Genomic DNA, 19,531 nt, shown 5'->3' on the forward strand with positions numbered 1-19,531 from the left:
CTTTCCTATGTTTTATGAAGTTACATAGAACCCAAAAGATGTCAACAGAGTATTTTTCTTCTTAGTACCACAGATATATTGAGATTGCAATCAAGCAGTGCAGAAGCTCTGGCATTGATTGCAAAATACATGGCCTCAGCATACTGGGACGTATACGTGCTGAGGATGAAGATTTGGCTGCAGTCCCTTTCCTGGCTTCTGATAATGAGGAAGAGGATGATGATAAAGCTAACACTGGGAGGTAGGTAACTGCAGTGGTGAAGGCAGGGGGAAATGGTAAACAACCTTAGTGTCTATATATTCCTATAACTCTGGAGATTATTGGAGGAAGAACACGTTAATCAGGTTGAATGGTAGTAAAGAGAAATCAGTATCTTAGTTTATTGGAGTTGTAAGGGGATCCTTTCTCAATAAATATGTTCTCTGAGATGATCACACATGTTACACTAAGGTGTAACATTTTGTATGACTCATTCCCTTTTGCTGTATACTTGGGGTTGGAAAATGAGCTAAAATCTTGATGTGCTTATATTTTATACTTGGTTTTCTTTTTTTTTTTTTTTCCCCAACTGTGGTAGTGCAGTTTGAGTCTTGAAACTGTTCCCAACTGTAAAAATCAGTAAATACAGTAACAAGATGCCTATGCTACACCATGCTGTTTGCTAAACTGATTGTTTTTTCTTTTCTCAATATGTTCAGTCTTGTTAGGAAGAAGGCAGCTGGTCTTGAATCAGCAGCTACAATAAGAACCAAAGTTTTTGTATGGGGACTGAATGACAAAGACCAATTGGGAGGGCTAAAAGGTTCCAAGGTAGGTTGTTTTCACATTTTAGTACAAGGGAGAAACAGTGAAAAATAAAATGTACAAGTTACACAACTTAAAATTAGATACAAAGATTAGGTTTTGGTAGCTTTTTAGTGTTAAGACATGTAGATGTCTGCTGGGTGGAAAATTAGAGAAAATTTGCATTTTGGTTGGTACTTTGAAATCTGGCTTGATTTTCAGCAGCCGCTCAGTCATTTGTTTTAGATGATAATGAACTAATTGTTTAAAAAATGTGTAACACTCGACATATTCTGTTCCTCTTGAGTTTGCATGGCTAAAATAAAACTTTTGGTGAACTTTATATATTACTTGTACTTGGCAATTGTACAATAGGAATTTTAGCACAGTGTGCAGCCATTTACATGTAGTTTTAATACAATACAAGATGAGATAGATCCCAAATGCTTATCAATTTGAAATGTCATTCATTCATCTGAAAATTATGTTCAGAGCATTTCTTCAGTTGATGTTGTGAAAAGTATAGTATATTGTATCCATGGAGTACCTTGAAGTTAACCTTTCCTGAATTCCTCAGTTTTCTCAAGAAAACTTTACTAAAAGTCCTTGTTTGTGTGACCTTTCATTTTTTATCAGGTTTTATATTTATCATAGTTTCTGTGTTAAATTTTTTTAATTGATTTTTGTCCTTTGCCTGGTGTAATATTAATTGGCATGGGTGAAGGATCTGAAAGTACCTGTTAGATTAATTGGTTTATCATTTAAGAGCTCTTCTTTTTAGAGTGTAAAATGTTGATGTGAATTGTAATGGTTTCTGTTTCCTGCCTGCTCTAGATAAAAGTCCCTTCCTTTTCTGAAACCCTGTCTGCCTTGAATGTTGTGCAAGTAGCTGGAGGATCCAAAAGCCTTTTTGCAGGTAACATAAGTTTAAAATAAATGTTATTATTTAAGGGCAGAAGCAGATTCTGAATTGTGAAACACTGATGGTGTTTCAAACTTTTTTCTTCGTTTTAGTGACTGTAGAGGGTAAAGTGTATGCCTGTGGAGAAGCCACAAATGGAAGGCTGGGTTTAGGAATATCCAGTGGAACTGTGCCTATTCCCCGCCAGATTACAGCTCTCAGCAACTATGTGGTAAAGAAGGTGGCTGTTCACTCAGGTACTGACTGCTGCTGTCCTTATAGACATAAATGTAACATATTAAGCCTGAAAATAGTTCCTTCACAGTTTTCTTGGGTGCTGTGATGCCCTAGCATATCAGATTTTTTTTTTTAATAAATACAGGTTATTGAATTCTGTCTGTTGTATACTATGCCAGATTAAATCTAATGGTTCTGTTATTAAATTCTGTGAATTTAGACCATACAAGTTTTCTTATATGCTGAGAGGTAACTTTGGTGTTTCCATTTGGTCGAAAGAAGGTGTTTTCATTTTTAGTATTTCTAGATGGTGGGTTTGTTTTTCTCATTATTTTTTCTTGCAGCTCTGAAAATAGTAAATTGAGTGATTATTGGTTTGGTGGTTTTTTGTTTTTAAATGTGCCAGGAGACCTACTGTCACAAAAAAATTTTATTTTAAATTAAATCACATAAAAGCTCCAAAGAAAATAAGTAATGTCTGTGGAGCTGAAATGCTCATACAGTTGCATTGTAGAAGAACAGCAATGTTAAATTGTTGCTAAGACCTGCTGCCTGCTCGAAAGCTCAAAAATGTAAATATATGTTTACAATTTCAGGTGGCCGGCATGCTATGGCATTGACTGTTGATGGAAAGGTGTTTTCGTGGGGTGAAGGAGATGATGGAAAGCTTGGTCACTTCAGTCGAATGTGAGGATACCAAATTTTGTCTGTATTTCAGTAGATGAGTTGTGTTGAATGTTACAGCACAGCTGACCACCACAATTGACAACAACAGTATTTTTAATACAGTAGGAATAAAAAAATGGTCTGTAAGAAAACTTTTTTTTCCACAGTATATTCCAATTTATATACTGTGGAGCATTTGTAGCAGGCTTCAGCATTTTAGAAAGGAGGCATTCAGTGAATATAATGATTGAAAAGGTGGATAAAATCTTGACTGGTATTTTCAAATTTCACTGATGAAATTCCAACTTTTGGACATGCAGATTTTGTTTACTTTTATAAGGTGTGGTTTTCAGAAGTGCCTTGAGGAGTGAAACCATAGCAATTTTACATTCCTGAGATGTAACAACTGTAACAGTTCATAACTTAAGCTGTCATTTTATAGCCCTTTCTTTAGACTTCAGTTCACAGACTTGTTAGCCAGAAATAAAATTCTTTGACTTTTTAGTTATAGTAGTTTAATCTTCCACAGGACAGCTTTAAGAAAAATTTGAATTTTTTAAGATTTTACTTTGTACGTACCCACAGAACAGTATTTTGAAAGAAAAAAACGTGAAAAAAACAAAGCCCATTGGTAAATACTTTTGTCATTCTGATATATTTTGAGGATCTGCCCATAATACATACAAAATTAAATCAAATGATTAATATGTTACAGGAAATAAATTTTTATAAGGCTGGGTCAGACCAATGAAAAGGGAAGTCCAGATGAGAGCAGTATTACTGTTTATTGCTCAAATGACTCATGTTTTATGTAATTTTACTGAAACTGAGATTTGGAACTCATGGGCTTTTCATAGTAGAAATATTTTCAGAGGCCATGCATAATTTTGTAGAATCTTATTAGTGGTTCTGGTATGCCAGTATTGGGAAATCTTGAGTTGAACCCTTTTTTAGAATTAAGAGAGCTCTGTAGCCACATGAAGAATAAATGTTAGCAGTACTCACATAGAAGTCTAACAGCAAATTCTAGTTTGATTTCTCTGTTGTGAAGAGCAAAGTTGGGATGGGAGGGTCATCTCCTAATCTTACTGTGTGTCCAGTACTAGTAACTCACTCAGCTTTGGGCAGTGACAGGAAATTGGTTTTCACTTTCTATTATGTGCTGTTTAATTGATTGATTTTGAATTTCTCACCTAAGTTTGGCAGCATATACAGAAAATATTCTTTAAATAAAATTTGAAGTACATTAAAACAGCATAAACTTTAGATTTATGCTGCTGCTAAAAAGTATATCTTGGAATCAGTGTTGCATATTACTTTATCTTGAGATTGCTGTTAGTTATTACAGGATGTGTATTGCAGGAGCTATTTTTGATTAACACAATGTGTTTGTCATTCTTTTTCTCCAGGAACTGTGATAAACCCAGGCTGATCGAAGCGTTGAAAACCAAACGCATCCGTGATATTGCCTGTGGCAGCTCCCACAGTGCTGCTATTACCTCCAGTGGGGAACTGTATACCTGGGGTCTTGGAGAGTATGGAAGACTAGGACATGGAGATAATACCACACAGCTGAAGCCTAAGATGGTAAAATCAATGTTTCTTGTTTCTGATGAAATGGAATTGTGTTTAATGAATTACAGCAGCATGGGCCTAAAGTAACAAAAAACATGAAGGAATTGTTTTGGATCTTAATTAGGTTTTGGTGTCCATACCTCTGGTGAAAGTAAAGCTATTTCAGAAAAATCAAAAAGATCCAGTCTCTTTCTTGGGAAGTGATGTAAAATGGCAACTGCTGCTTTCAGCATTCATGTCCTGCATCTACTTTGATGCATAGCTGGAAGCTGCCATGTAGTATTGGATTCTGGGCATGGCTGGGTAGTTCTTTGCTCAGGCTGGGCACAGTGACCAAGATGAGTCATAAGACCTTGGATATGTTTGTAAGGTTTTAAAACACAATTTCTTTGAAAACTTCTTTCTTACTCCTTCTGTTTTGTAGGTTAAAGTGCTCCTTGGCCACCGAGTCATTCAGGTTGCATGTGGAAGCAGAGATGCTCAGACTCTTGCTTTGACAGATGAAGGTAGGAGTATCTTGTTCCAGAAGCTTTCTAGCACATGGAAGTACTGTGATCATTGTTTGACCTGCAATTTGATGTTTGTTAGGTTTGGTGTTTTCTTGGGGTGATGGTGATTTTGGAAAACTGGGCCGAGGAGGAAGTGAAGGATGCAACATTCCTCAGAACATCGAAAGGCTGAACGGCCAAGGCGTTTGTCAGATCGAGTGTGGTGCACAGTTCTCGTTGGCACTGACCAAGTCAGGAGTGGTATGGACATGGTATGTTACATTTGCCAGGGAATGTTTACCAAGCAGTTGCTCTGTGCTGTACTTGATGTTTTTTTCACTCCATTTGTGCCTTACCTGTGTGCTTTATCTTTTACACTGGCAGCTCTTCCAGGCGAGCTGCATCCATTCAATCACTCTGATGCTGTAGCATGCTTTCCTGTTTGCTCTACTCTGTTAGAATGCCTGACTCCTATTGAATTAGAGGCAGAAAGGGAAGATAATTTCTTCTCTTGGCCACCATAAGACAGGTAAAGGAATGTTAAGAGGGGAGAGGAAAAAAGAAAACTTGAGAGCCATAGCTTGGACTATGAAGCCTACAGCTAAAGCAGAGGCTTGAAAGAGTGAGGACACAGGAGAGTAAGGAAGTAAGCTGAAATTCAGAGCAGGTAGGAAGAACTTCCTTGGGAACACAGGAGCACAACAACAGCTTGTTGCTGCTCAGAAGGCCCCTGAGTTGTCAGTAACTATGCCTTGGAGCAAGAATTGGTATGAGATGATCACTGAGAGCTACTCAGATATGGTTTTATTTTTCTCCTCTTTGCCTACTTGTTTCTGCTTTGTCTTGAACACAAATCTCACTTCTTGAATTTTTAAACCTTTTTGTGAAATCTGAGAGCTTACTGCATGGCAGGTCAACTTTAGGGCATTAATCAGATCAAGGTCTTACCCCATCCTTGTGTAGTAAGACTGTGACCTATTTGATGTATATCAAAACTAAGTAGACTTAAACCAATCATTTTTGTTGTGTTGTCAGCAGTTGCTGAATAACATAAAGAGAAATCCTCCAAACTTTCATTTTTATAAGTTGCTACTATTGTTAAAAGGAAGAGAAGTTTTTAACAGAGGTGTTGTTTTCAGAGTGACCACTGGAAATTGGGTTTTTTTCTATGCTCTCCATCTAATTTTTTTTGTGGTGACAAAAGGAGCAAGAGGAAAGATAATTTGACAGTCTTTTTTTTATAGAACTCATTCTAAATTCTTGTTTGTTCCTTCCTTGCCCTAGTTTTTCTCAACACTGCTACATCTAGTCAGAAATCTACAGATATTTCATGACATTACAGGTCTACAAGGAGATTTTTGGGTTTTGTTTCAGGTGGGGATGGCTGAATTGCTTTTAAACTTTTATTCTTCTTGAATTTTTTAATGGTTTGAGGAAAAAAAATCATGACTTCTGGGTTGTGTCTATAGGTAGATAACAGTACTCTATATCATGTTTCTCTCCAGCATAATATAACCTTTCTTCAGAAAAATGGGTGGTAAGCAAAAGAACTGAGTGAGTGGTTACTAAAAACATAATGGAAGAAATATCAGGGATTTTCTCTTCTTTACTGATATTCTTGGTGGAAGCATTTTAAGGTGTTTACTTTTGTGTATGCTATTTTTTTTTTTTTTAGTGCCATTTGTGTATAACAATTTTGGATGAATTTAAATTATGGAGACCTCAGAATCTATATTGAGGCTTCCAACAGTGGGAAAAAACCCCTCAATTCTCAAAAAACATTTTAGTTTCCTGTGAGCAGTTTAGTTCCATGGGAGCAGACCTAAGTTAAAGGTTCTGTTGTTTTAAGGTTTATCCTCCGTAGTTAAATATGCCCAAGTCTTATCAAACCACGTGAATTTTGGAAGTGTTTATAATTGCAGTAGAGGAAATTAAATGTAATACCTGTTGCTTTGCATATAAAAAGAGTCATAATCATGCTCTTCTGTATTGAGCTGAGAAGCTACAATGTAATAGAACTGCAGTTATCCTCATTCTTATGCCTATGGAATTCAGTTTTGAAGCATTTGCTAGCTGAGGGGTGTGTGTGTGTGTGTGTGTGTTTCAGGCAGTGATAAATGAAGTGCATTCAGTTGGGAACCTGCATTGAAGAGGAGTGTGTAAACAGTCCAGTCATTCTGAGTGCTACATTTACTGTCTGTTGCAGGGGTAAGGGTGATTACTTCAGGCTAGGCCATGGCACAGACGTGCATGTGCGAAAGCCACAGGTCGTGGAAGGACTGAGGGGCAAAAAGATTGTGCACGTGGCTGTGGGAGCACTCCACTGTCTGGCAGTGACTGACACTGGACAGGTATGTTGTGTGTCACCCTCCTTTCCCCCATGCAGAAAGGAAGAAACTCTTTAGGAAGGGAACTATAACAGTACTGGTGCTGATTAAATGAAATAAAAATTCCTAATTTTATTTCTTTGCTTTTAAAAGTCTGGCATAAATATAAGCGCAATTGTCATTTAAAAAGTATTGGTATGTAAAATATTAGTATTGGAGTTAAAATATTTTTGTCATAGTGGCTTTTGTAGTGTTTTCCTTGTATCAGTTTTCTTCTTACTCTGGAAATGCAGCAGCAGTCATAGTATTCTGGACAGATTTTTCAGCTTTATCATAATACTGTTTCAGATATCCAATGCAATTACTAGGCAATTAATTCTTCTAACTTACTGTGAACACTGTGTCATTTAGGAATCAACTGATCAATTATAATTTGGTGATAATTTATGAATTATCTGATAACGTGCTGCTTTGATTGTTTTTTTTTTTTTTACTGTATGATAATGCCTGCATTATCTAATGGAGGGGGGAAATGTCACAGTAGATTGTCTAAAATGTCCTAGATTACTAGCACAAATCACAAATATTCTTTTTAGGAATTTTTAAGGAAGCACTAAGTTGAGATAAGCAGTGAAGCCAAGTAATACATGGACATTTTTCCTGGCAGGTTTATGCTTGGGGTGACAATGACCATGGGCAACAAGGCAATGGAACTACCACAGTCAATAGAAAACCCACTCTTGTCCAGGGCTTGGAAGGCCAGAAAATCACTCGGGTTGCCTGTGGGTCTTCCCACAGTGTAGCATGGACAACAGTGGATGTAGCTACACCATCTGTTCATGAGCCAGTGCTTTTCCAGACAGCGAGGGACCCTTTAGGTGCTTCTTATCTTGGTTGGTATTTGTTTCCTTACATTGTTTTTCCTTTACTGCCATTGGTGTGTTTGTTTTGTGTGTGGTTTAGTGGATGATAGAAGAGTGCAAAAGAAAATGTTTAGAAAAAAATCACAAAACAACAAAACACACCTCTGGTAAAAAAAAAGCCCAGCCAAAACTCTTCATGGAAGTGGAACTTTTAAATTAAAATGCAACATGCTTTCTCAAACACCCTAAGGAATTTATCTTTATGGAGGTAATGATAGATGAATGTTACACTAGTGTTAATCTTGCACATTACCTCTTGTTGCTAAGGTGAGTTAAGAATTAGGGAATCAAAACAGCAGTGTTTTTTGTTGAATATAAAAGCATCACACATCTTGCTAATTAAGCTTTTTCATGACCAAAGCAATTTATACCTAATAAATATTCTTGTTATTTCAGAATGTTTGTGTAAGTAAAACTTGTTTAGGTGCTGATCACTCAAATATTTGTCTGTTACTGCCTTAATCCTCATAAGTGAGTAGCAAGATCAAATACTATTTTATGAAAGCCCTTGTTGGAAAGCCACAGTATTAACTTTAATATTGTAACTGTAGGCACTGCAGTTTAAGAATCTCCTGTAGTTATTTTCAGTTATCTCTTCTGGTTTAACAAAAAATTAGATAAACAGTGTCCTTTTATGTATTATACCATTAAAACTGCTTACCTTCTCTTTCCCCCTGCCTCTTTTTAGGTGTTCCTTCAGATGCAGATTCTTCTGCTGCCAGTAACAAAATCAGTGGGGCCAACAGTTCCAAGCCGAATCGCCCTTCCCTTGCTAAGATTCTCCTGTCACTTGATGGGAACGTTGCCAAACAGCAGGCATTGTCTCACATACTGATAGCATTACAGATCATGTATGCCAGGTAGGCATGGGAGCATTCTTTCTGTTGCTGAGCAAAGGATGATGTAGCTTACCATCTATTAGGGACTTTTGAATCAGGTATAAATTGTTTTAACTCCTCAGGATGGGCCTAAGCTTCATCTAAATTTTCTTTTGATGTTGATATTAGCTTTTTGTTATGTTTAAAGAAGTTTCTATTGCCTGGGGAAAAAAAATGTTCCTTCAGAAATGCTCAAGTAAATAATGTAGAAGCCATGTAAGAAAATCATGATGGATGATATGGAGGAAGCAGTAGAGGGCAAAGTGGAAATAACAATAAAACTTTGCAGTGCCATCATTGTTAGTAGAGAACAGAGTATTTGTGCTAAAATTTATGAGGAGAAACTCAAGTTAAACATTTAAGCATCAGGCCCAAGGCAGAATAACAATGAACTACCCTCTAGATTCTACAGCTTGGAAAACTTACCTTATTTTGTTAAGACAAGCTAATAATTTTTTTTAAGTTCAACGAGGAAGTATAATTAGATGTATATTAATCCATCCTAAATGATTTCAGGGATGCAGTTGTTGGAGCATTGATGCCTGCAAGTATGATTGCACCAGTAGAATGTCCCTCTTCATCACCAGCCCCCCCATCAGATGCCACTTCTGCAGGAAGCCCTGCAAATGGAGATGAGTGTGTGCTTGTGGGAGATATTGAGGAGAGGCTGAGCCCAAACCCGTGGCAGGACAGGAGAGGGGAGGTAAAGTGTCACATTATTTTTTTTTTCATTAGTTTTTAACTGTAAAGCTGACAAATATCTCAGTTAGTCTGATAGTAGCAGAGATTAAAAAATGCCTTCATATTCTAATCAGGACTAAGTTCTCTGCACATGTCAGATTGGAAAAAAACTAAAATTTTAATGCAAGATCAGTTTTGAACTTTCAGAAAGCATTGTGTCATTTAAATGCAATCATGATGATTTCTAGCAATATTTTAGAGATACTGAATTCATTTTGCAGGAGTGATATTAAAAAAATGTTAAGAATAGCAGAATATTTGACCATTATTTAATGAAATTTAGTTGTAAACTTAGATAACTGATGTAGACATGAAGCCCTGAATGAAACTCTACTACATTTCTAACAGAAGCAGAAAAAATAAAAGGCTTGCTGCTGAAGAGGTCTTTTGTGTTTATAAACTGTGAACTTGATATGTATTCTCAGGGCTTGCCTTCTGCTTTGTAGACCTTTCTGCAGGCACTGATGTTTTTTTGTATGTTTTTGTAGCAGCTGGCACTGAGGGGAGTGTTTGCTGTTTTATGCACCGTTAGGAAAAAAATAGAAGCTAAAAATACAGGCAGTGAATCTGTTGGTTTTGAACTTATGGCTGTTTTTAAATTGCTGCTGTCTTTGAGCGCTAGACCTTCTAGTAAACACTTAAACTCTTAAAGGTTTTACGGTGTCTTGTTGAAGATTTCATGAGTTATTATTTGTTCTGGCTAGGTTGTTCCTTCAGAAGATGCTGTGACACCGTCTGCTGTAACTCCCTCAGCTGCTGCTGCCTCTTCCCGTCCTTTCATTCCAGTCACAGATGATCCTGGAGCTGCCAGTATTATTGCAGAAACCATGACAAAAACCAAAGAAGTAATGTTGTCAATACTATTCTCAAAACTTAAGTCCTTACCATGCTTTTATCAAGCAGTTTTTCTGGTTTTTGCACTTTAAAAGTAACTCTGTAAATGACTGCAATTTTAAAAATCTATGTGTCGTAGTTTGAGAAGAAGTAAGTTTTCTGAGATGCTGTAGTCACACCAATGAGTGTTCAGATTTGAATATTAGCGCATAGTGTAGCCACTGAAAACATTAGATACGCCTCTGAGAACACAGAAGTTAAAAAGCAGAGCACTCCCAAGAGAAGTTCCCTTAAGTTTCCAGCAGAGAAGAGAGTTCAGATCTCTCCCCAGTCCCAGCTGCTGCTGGCTGAACCGGGGAGGGGGAAGAAGCCATGCGGCCGTGAGGTAGGGCCTTGAACAGAGATGAGAAGTAGGCCTAGCCTGAAGATAGAAGAGTGGAACAGTAGAAAAGCACCAAGAGGTATCGGGCAGCCCCTCCAGGAGAGAGAGAGAGAGAGAGAGAGAGTACAGCCTGTGCCTGAGACTGCTACCTTAAAACTCAATAGCATTGTGCCGGCAGCACAGCCGAAAGGGAAGAGAAGGGGGGAGTGCAGCAAGAAAGTGTCCAGCCACTTGTAAGAGTCTCCAGGCTGAGTTTTTAACCCCCTTTTAAACAATGAAAACTTTACAGAACATTAACCTTTCCTAAAAAAGAGATAGAGTAGAAGATGAAGAGAGAAATGTGCAAGTGTGAAAGTCTGAGCAAGTAAAAGATGTCAGAAAAATAGAGAAGAATCTTAAGTAAGAAGAGATGATGAAGTAGCTTTTGCTAGACTCTTCTTGTATAGCCATAGACAGAACCACGTTCCTTGTGACACAGAGACTGCATCCAGGGGGAAGCAATGGCTCAGAACCAAGAAAGTTCAGTGTTAGTACCCCTCAGCCCCAGAGAGTAAAATTTAGAGAAGACAAGTGTCCCAAAACTGAGACTGCACTCTTTTTAGAACGAGACAAAGCATCCTTAAAAGACGACCCTAGAAGCAGCTCTAGTCCATGTTCAGTAGTAAGAGCACTAGACATGAAAGGAAAAAGTCACGATAGCAGATGTTTTCCAGGCAGTGCCACGAGTGACATAGAAGCACATGAAGTTTCAACAGTGTTTCCAAGAGAAGCCTATAGCACAAGAAAGACTCCTCTCCTGTTAATAAACTGAGAATTGATTGTCTGGAGAGTGGTGCTAGACCGAGAGTTAGTGATTTAAAAGATAGATGTATTAGAAATTTAGTAAGAAGAAGAAATGTTTTTAGAAAGTTTTCATTTTCCCTGTGTGTTTCTTTATACTTGTAGTTTAGTTAATAAAGTTTTCTTTATTTCTAAGTGAGAGCCTGCTTTGCTTATTCCTAATCACATCTCACAGCAGAAACCAGAAAAAGTGTATTTTCATAAAAGCACTAGCATTCTGCCAGCATCAAACCATGACACTATGCAAAGACAGATGGATGTTTGCTGTTTGTTTTGTAGGATGTGGAAAGCCAGAGTAAGGTGTCTGGCCCAGAGCCACAGTACTTGGATGAGTTTACAAGTCTCCTGGTACCAGATGACACGCGAGTCATGGTTGACCTGCTGAAGCTTGCGGTGTCCAACCGGGCGGGTGAGAAGGGAAGAGATGTTCTCTCAGCTGTGCTGTCTGGCATGGGCACAGCTTACCCACAGGTCAGCTTTTGCTTCTGTTGCATTTTAACTGTGCCCTTTTTATACTAGCCTGCTGGAATATTTTCTTGAAATGGGAATGCAGTTTGGCATCCTGAGAAACTTGCTACACATGAAAATTTGAGCTGAGCTTAAATACATGTGAGCTTTAACTGTTTTAATGGAAATACTATGTGAATATATGCATGTGCTGCTGATGTCAGTAACAGACTAATTTCTCCATTTCTCATGCTGCAATTAGACATCAAGATAAAATCTATTTATGTATTGACCAAGTGTCAGTGGGTATTGGAATGAAGCTAAATTAACTGAGTTCTATTCACTCAATCTGTAGAATGTTATTTAAAAAACTTCCATGATGGGAGTTATTTTGCATCTGAGTTTATTTTTCAAATTGGTGCAGTCATTATTACTAGCTGAAAATGCTGTTAGTATATTGTATTGTTAATGATACAGTAAAGCTTCTGAACTGTTAACATGTACATTTCATGCATTGAAGCTTCTGATTTTTTACAAAGTCTCCATGGATGTGGGCTTTTTTTGACATAGCTGGCAGAATGTAACAAATCATAAATTATTTCTAGAATATGTGTGTACAGTGATGAACTGAAAGCTGTTTAATATTTCTGTTAGCTTTACCTTTCAACTAGTAATTTTCCTAATGAGTAACAATACTTTTTTTAAGATTTCTAGAACTGTTACTCCCCCTGCCCAGTTTGTGGTGATTAGCTATATATATTTATGTTGGGTTTGAGCTTTCCCAGTCAAATTATGTACACATTGTATGTTCACTTTACATTAATGCTGGCTTTCTTTATTATCAATAGTGAGTAACTGAACAGCTTTGGGTTTGTGTGGAGTTTTTGTGTTTTGAAGCCAGAATTTTTATTCAAAACTCTTTTAAGATTAGTACCTTTGGCATTTCCTCCCTAAACAGGGTTTTGCAATATTTCTTACTAGTTAAATATTTGTACCTTTCCATGCTGCTGTATGCCCTATAGCTTAGATTTAATAGTTTGCTTTTTCTGGATGGGAAAACAATTATTTGTGTTGTCATTTACTTACTGAAAACTGAAGTTTTTTGGCCTTTAGTTTTAGGAGTTTTTCTAGCTGTAACACTACCAAAAAGAGTATTTTTGAGTTAATATGATGGTTTTGAATCAGATTTCCAAAACCAAGTTATTTATTTTAAATTTGGGAAGAATGGTAATTTGCTTAGATTTCTTGGGTTAATCAAACTTACAGTTTATAAAATGTGTCTTTCTCTTTTCCTAGGTTGCTGATATGTTGTTGGAGCTTTGTGTCACAGAACTAGAAGATGTTGCAACTGATTCACAAAGTGGTCGCCTCTCTTCACAACCAGTTGTGGTAGAGAGCAGCCATCCATATACCGATGATACATCTTCTAGTGGCACAGTTAAAATACCAGGTACAGAATTCTTAGTCTTATGTTGCTAAGATTCAATTATTTTGAAGCCTGCCTGCATTAAGTAGTTCCTTAGCTTAAAAAAATCTGGTTTGAAATTTAAAACCATATTATGGCTTTTGTTATAACATCCTGTTGATATCCATGATCCTGTTGCTATAAAAAAAGTATTTCTTTAAGCTGATTTCTTACATGCTGCTGAAAATCTCAATTCTGTACAGTGTGTATTCCTGGGTTCACTGGTGTGATTCCAGTTGCATATCATTGCTGTTCTCTGTTTAGTTATGAAGCTGAGAAGGACTGAGTCTTTTTCAGGTTTAGTAATTGAAAACTCATCTCCTAGTCTTGAGCAAGGGAAATACTTCTTTGTTGTAATGCTGTCTTTTCATTTAGTGCTTCCTTCAGTAATTTACCTAGTATTTACCAAAAGTTATAGACAACAGAGAGTTATCTCCCTTAACTGTAAATAGGCATTTTTTGTCTTTTGCAACTTTAGTTTTGAATGTTCTGGTATGGTCTTTTGTCTGCTAGCCCCATTCACACATGATTTAACCTTGCAATGCAGAGAAATCACAAGCAAATAATGTCATTAAATCAAAAGAAGTTTTTTTATTAATGGGCACTATGGCTTCCAAACAACTGTTTGATTTCATGTGGGTTTGTGAACAACTGCATTTGTGTGTGCTGTTGATTGCTGTAGAAGAGTGTGAACTCTTTGTTCTGTTCAGGTGCTGAGGGGCTGAGGGTGGAGTTTGACCGGCAGTGTTCCACCGAGCGGCGCCATGATCCCCTCACCATAATGGACGGCGTCAACAGGATCGTGTCCGTCCGATCAGGTAGGGATGGAGAGAGAGGGCTTCCCAAAAGTGTCCTGTGGGATTCACTCCTGAATGCTGAATGAAATGTGCCCCTGCTTCTGACTGACTTCTTGTTAGGGATAGACCAAAGAAAGGAAACCTGTGGAAATTGATAGTGTCTTTTAAACTGAAAAGTTTTGCAGGATGTAGACACAAAGATTGATCTTGTGTCTTTGGATATGGAGAATCTCTGGGAAGTGCATGTTAGGTAGTCCAGTTCTTCCAAAGAGTGGATGGAGTGTAAAATTCAGTGTTCAGCACCCCTGCCACCATGTGTGAATTTCAATATAGTCAAAGTGTATTTTAACAAATTGGAAAAGGATATTTATTTTGCTAGCTTTCTCCTTTTTCAGGTAGTACTTTAAGAAATTTCATACAGTCAAAACAAATGCTCTTTTGCTGTCAAATGTCCAAAATAATAACTTGGTGCTCGCTCTTTCTGTTTCACGCTCTGGCCTTCGTATGTGACACTACATGAATTCTTCCCATCTTTAATCTTGATATCTCTGATTTAATTTTTAGGCACTATTAATTTCTAGTAGATTTTGGAGGAATATTTTCAATCTCATCAAATTGTGTGTTGAACCTGCCCATACACTACATTATGTGCAAGGGTCTCAGTAGCTACTGCCTGTGCAGTTATAATGTAGGCTTTTCATGTTGACCCATTTTTCCTCAAAGGTGTTTCATTACTGAGATATTTCTGGTTGGTTCCTGGTTGGAAGCTGTAAAGCTTTATTTAATGTACCAGTTATTATATTTTTTTGTAATATGAAAGATAATTTGAAAGTAGGACAGGGGATTTTAGTAAGCTCTTATAGTTGCCTCCTGCTTGTGGTACTCGGCTGTCTGCTTGCAGTGCTAACTGAACTTTTTAAGACTTGGTTTTGAACTTCTTAAGACTCAGTGTAACATCTTTACATTTATATTAATGTACTTTATGTAGCTTTTTTTATTTAATGCCTTTGTGTGTTGTTTATACTTTTTAACCAGTTGCTATTGATGAGTGGCTATGTATGGCTCAGTCAGTGTAGCTGAGTATGTTTGTCTTGCCTGCTGTAACAGGTCGTGAGTGGTCAGATTGGTCTAGTGAACTGCGAATTCCTGGGGATGAGTTGAAGTGGAAGTTCATCAGTGATGGGTCTGTGAATGGATGGGGATGGCGATTCACAGTTTATCCTATCATGCCAGCTGCAGGTAAGGTATCATACACAGCTTTTACAGGAGGCCAAGAGCAGATTTTACTACTATACTTTGTTTCCTTTTTACACTGCATTTACTGCATGGTATTTACATGCCAAAGTTCAATAGTTCATTTACATTTATGCTAACAAAACATTTTCATTCATATTTAGGAAGCATTTTCAACTGAGTCCTGAGAGGTGCATTTGTACGTAGAGAAGAGAGAAAAATATTTTATAGCCACTCTCGTTTGCCTCTTCATAAGTGAAGAGAGGATACCTCTGGGACACAAGTCATCTGAAATGCCCTTATTTTTTAAAATCCATCTGGTTTTAAAATTATGTAAATTAAGTCATGAAAGTGCATCTTTATTCCTGTCTCTTCAAAGGGAAGTAGAATAGATAACTCATGCAGATGAGCCCTCTAGAGTGCTGTGTTTGGTCAACTAAGACCTGCCTATGTTCTGTTCTTATTTCAGTCTGAGGACAAACCTTCCCCATCTTTTTTTTCTGTTATTCCTTTTTGTTTCTTGCAGGCCCTAAAGACCTTCTCTCAGATCGTTGCATTCTTTCATGTCCCTCAATGGATTTGGTTACGTGTTTGTTGGATTTCCGCCTAAATTTTGCTTCCAACAGGAGCATAGTTCCTCGCTTGGCAGCTTCCCTTGCAGCTTGTGCTCAACTGAGTGCCTTAGGTGAGTATAGTCTTAAAATTAGGTCTGTTTTTTTGAAGTTATGGTGATTTGTTTTAAATAATTATGTTCTTTGTGTGCTTATTTTCCCTTAGCTGCTGGCCACAGAATGTGGGCCTTGCAGAGACTGAGGAAGCTGCTCACCACAGAGTTTGGCCAGTCCATTAACATCAACCGGATCCTGGGGGACAACGAGGGAGAAACACGAGCTTTGGTGAGAAGGCAGTGGTGCTCTTCTCTTCACATTTTTCACATTAAGATTAAAGTGCTAGCCCTGATGTACAACATTTTTTGTGTTCATGGCAAAATAGGAAATGAGCAAATTAATAGTCTTCTTGCACAGGTCTGCAAGTGTGTAAAAAGTATTCCAGTTTAGAAAGCAAAAAATGGCTAATTCCAAGACCTAACAGCTGCACTTTCTGATTTGCCAAAAAAAGGGTAGAGGTAATTTTTTTTTTTTGAACAAGTGGATGGAAATGGTATTTCACACAGCTAGTTGTAGCTTGGGAAATTGTTTTTGTTTTGTCACAGTCATGTAAATAATGTACTTCCTGTAATACATGCACTATGACTAACTTTCTAGTTGTGTGGTGTCTCTAGAGTTTCACAGGGAGTGCTTTAGCTGCTTTGGTTAAAGGTCTTCCAGAAGCTTTGCAGCGACAGTTTGACTATGAAGACCCCATTGTGAGAGGTGGCAAACAATTGCTCCACAGCCCTTTCTTTAAGGTAATGCAGGACAATCAGTAAAGAACACATTAAAATAGTTGTGGGATTTTTTTGAGATGTGCTAAGGTCAGTTAGTCCTACATCAGTCATGTTTACTGACAAAATCAGAATCCTGCTTCTAAAAGGAGAATCAAATACACAAAACCAGATTCCTGCTTCTAAAAGGAGAATCAAATACACAAATGAGAAATAAAGAGTACTTAGCTAGGCAGAGAAACTCAGGAAAACATCTTGTAAGCACACTTTTTGGTAAGTGATTTTGAGTTTTCCTAATAGGAGTGTTGTATATTTCTATTTAGTTTAGTACTCTGAAGGTTTTTTTACATCCAGTTGGAAAAAATTAAAATATCTTAAAAATGAACAAGTTGAGGAATTCTAGAGAAGAGCAGGAAGAATAAAAGGTGAAAAAGCCTCCTTTGTAGTATAAAAGTGAAACTGAGAGAGTGTACCTATCTTAACAGAAAGACGATCTTAAAAGTTTATAGAAGGAGGAAGTAATATGTTGTTCACAATATTAATCTGCAACATTGGTTTTAAATTGAATCAAACTGAAAATCAATTGAAAATTCATTGAATTGTAGAAAGGAGACTTAGTTTAGAAATGGAAGGTAAATCTTAAGCACATGAGATTTGATATGGAAAAGGTAATTAATCTGGGAATGTTTTTCACAGGGAGGTTATGAAAATTTTTCACAGAGAGGTTATGAAAATTTTTGGATTGAAAGAGGAAATTAGATACCTAACCTATGAGATAGTGGGTCTACACTTGATGTTACCCCATCCATGAGGGTAATGAGGATGGCTCTTAGTGACTTTGGGACTATTAAAGTCTTTGAGACTGTCCAGCCCCTACTGGCCTATGAGCTGTTCATCTCTGTCAAACACTTACTGATTTTTATTGCATATTTTTGATACCTCTCTAAAACGTTTTTTTGATTGTCTGTAGGTGCTTGTGGCTCTTGCATGTGATCTGGAGTTGGACACACTCCCTTGCTGTGCAGAGACACACAAATGGGCCTGGTTCAGGAGATACTGCATGGCATCCAGGGTTGCTGTGGCCCTTGATAAAAGGACACCCTTACCTCGCCTGTTCCTTGATGAGGTACTGCAGGAATACTTCACATGGTTAATGGAACATGTGGAAATGTCTCATGTAAAAAGATATTATGAGTATGAGTTACTTTATGCCAACTGTGATAGGAGTAATTGTTAACATGAATAATGTTGTTTAATGCAAAATATTTCACAGGTGGCAAAGAAAATCCGAGAATTAATGGCAGATAATGAAAATATGGATGTTCTTCATGAGTGCCATGATGTCTTTAAGAGAGAACAGGATGAGCAGCTTGTCCAGTGGATGAATAGGTAATTTCTTTCAACTGTTACTGCTTTGGTCTTGTGATAAGTTGTTGTACAATGATCAACTGCTGTTTTTGTGACTTTTAAAAAGCTTGTTTAAGATTTTGTTTTGCATTTCCTGCAGACGACCTGATGATTGGACACTTTCAGCTGGAGGCAGTGGAACCATTTATGGTTGGGGTCATAATCACAGAGGACAGCTTGGTGGAATTGAAGGAGCAAAGGTCAAAGTCCCAACTCCATGTGAAGCTCTTGCCACCCTTAGGCCAGTGCAATTAATTGGTGGTGAACAGACTCTGTTTGCAGTGACTGCTGATGGGAAAGTAAGGATATAACAAATGATTGCTTCTTTGACTATCTTGAAATATTTCACCCTCACTCAGAATGGGTTTGACTAAATGAAAAATAGTGTGCACAGAGTGTGTACAGAATTCATTATTATTGATAGCAGTAACTTTGTTTTTTGTTTTTTTTCAAGAACCAGAACTGCACCAACTCCACCAGTATTTTCCAGGATTACAGTTACTATTGCATTAAATGGTTGAAACAAGAAACATATTTGAGTTCTCAATTCAAGTATGTGATCAGATTTTGTCAAACAAAGTTGGGTGCAAGCAGCATGCTCATGGAGTTCCCTAAGACAGGACTGATTATTTCTCTCTAATGGGGGAGAGGTGTAATGTGAGATTGTTCACAGTTGGCTAAATGTAAGTTAGATATTGCAGGATCTAATTTCCTGGTGCTGAAATCCTGGGTGAAAAGGAATCTCAGTGCAGAAGTTTAGTGTAAGTTGTAGGAGAAAAAAAATCAATGCATGAATTTGAAAAGCTTTTTCTTTTTATACAGATGGTGGCTGTTAAGGACATGATAGAGAATTTTAGCTATAGCTTTGTGTAACAGTTACCTTCATCTAGTGAGGTACTGTAATGATTCCTTGGGGTCAGTATCATCCTAGTTAATAATTCACAGAAGGGTAAAGAGCAGATTAGTGGCATTTCTTGATATCATTCTGTTGAAAGAAGTTATTTTCAGAGAGACAAAAAGAGTGAAAACCAGTAAATAAAACTGTATTTATGGAATGGAAAGAAGCAATTGTGTTTAGGTATGTATATACTACAGAAGAAAGAAAGAAAACTGGAATAGTGCTGCATGGAAGGAGAGCTACAGGCAATAGATGATTCTGCAATGCTATCAAGCAAAGCTATGGTCTCTAGATAGTTTTACAAAATAAACTTTAGTATTTCAC

General features: G+C 37.3%; 1 protein-coding gene across 3 annotated transcripts in view; it reads left to right on the plus strand.

Moving 5' to 3' along the window:
- Positions 1 to 19,531, plus strand: part of HERC2 (HECT and RLD domain containing E3 ubiquitin protein ligase 2) — a 104,535-nt gene that overhangs the window by 66,280 nt on the left and 18,724 nt on the right. For all 3 annotated transcript variants that reach the window (XM_071418248.1, XM_071418250.1, XM_071418249.1), the window contains exons 56-78: positions 66 to 241; positions 700 to 811; positions 1,619 to 1,700; positions 1,799 to 1,942; positions 2,519 to 2,609; positions 3,998 to 4,175; positions 4,588 to 4,669; positions 4,752 to 4,923; positions 6,858 to 7,002; positions 7,646 to 7,871; positions 8,590 to 8,761; positions 9,296 to 9,482; positions 10,225 to 10,365; positions 11,856 to 12,047; positions 13,320 to 13,473; positions 14,199 to 14,306; positions 15,393 to 15,524; positions 16,045 to 16,203; positions 16,296 to 16,414; positions 16,801 to 16,926; positions 17,873 to 18,028; positions 18,176 to 18,291; positions 18,410 to 18,608. In XM_071418248.1, the coding sequence (XP_071274349.1) occupies positions 66 to 241; positions 700 to 811; positions 1,619 to 1,700; positions 1,799 to 1,942; positions 2,519 to 2,609; positions 3,998 to 4,175; positions 4,588 to 4,669; positions 4,752 to 4,923; positions 6,858 to 7,002; positions 7,646 to 7,871; positions 8,590 to 8,761; positions 9,296 to 9,482; positions 10,225 to 10,365; positions 11,856 to 12,047; positions 13,320 to 13,473; positions 14,199 to 14,306; positions 15,393 to 15,524; positions 16,045 to 16,203; positions 16,296 to 16,414; positions 16,801 to 16,926; positions 17,873 to 18,028; positions 18,176 to 18,291; positions 18,410 to 18,608 (3,369 nt within the window). The remainder of the gene's footprint in view (positions 1 to 65; positions 242 to 699; positions 812 to 1,618; positions 1,701 to 1,798; positions 1,943 to 2,518; positions 2,610 to 3,997; positions 4,176 to 4,587; positions 4,670 to 4,751; positions 4,924 to 6,857; positions 7,003 to 7,645; positions 7,872 to 8,589; positions 8,762 to 9,295; positions 9,483 to 10,224; positions 10,366 to 11,855; positions 12,048 to 13,319; positions 13,474 to 14,198; positions 14,307 to 15,392; positions 15,525 to 16,044; positions 16,204 to 16,295; positions 16,415 to 16,800; positions 16,927 to 17,872; positions 18,029 to 18,175; positions 18,292 to 18,409; positions 18,609 to 19,531) is intronic.

Source organism: Agelaius tricolor, unplaced genomic scaffold, assembly GCF_023055355.1.
Source record: "Agelaius tricolor isolate 1412-34295 unplaced genomic scaffold, bAgeTri1.0.p SCAF_79, whole genome shotgun sequence".
NCBI lineage: Eukaryota > Metazoa > Chordata > Aves > Passeriformes > Icteridae > Agelaius > Agelaius tricolor.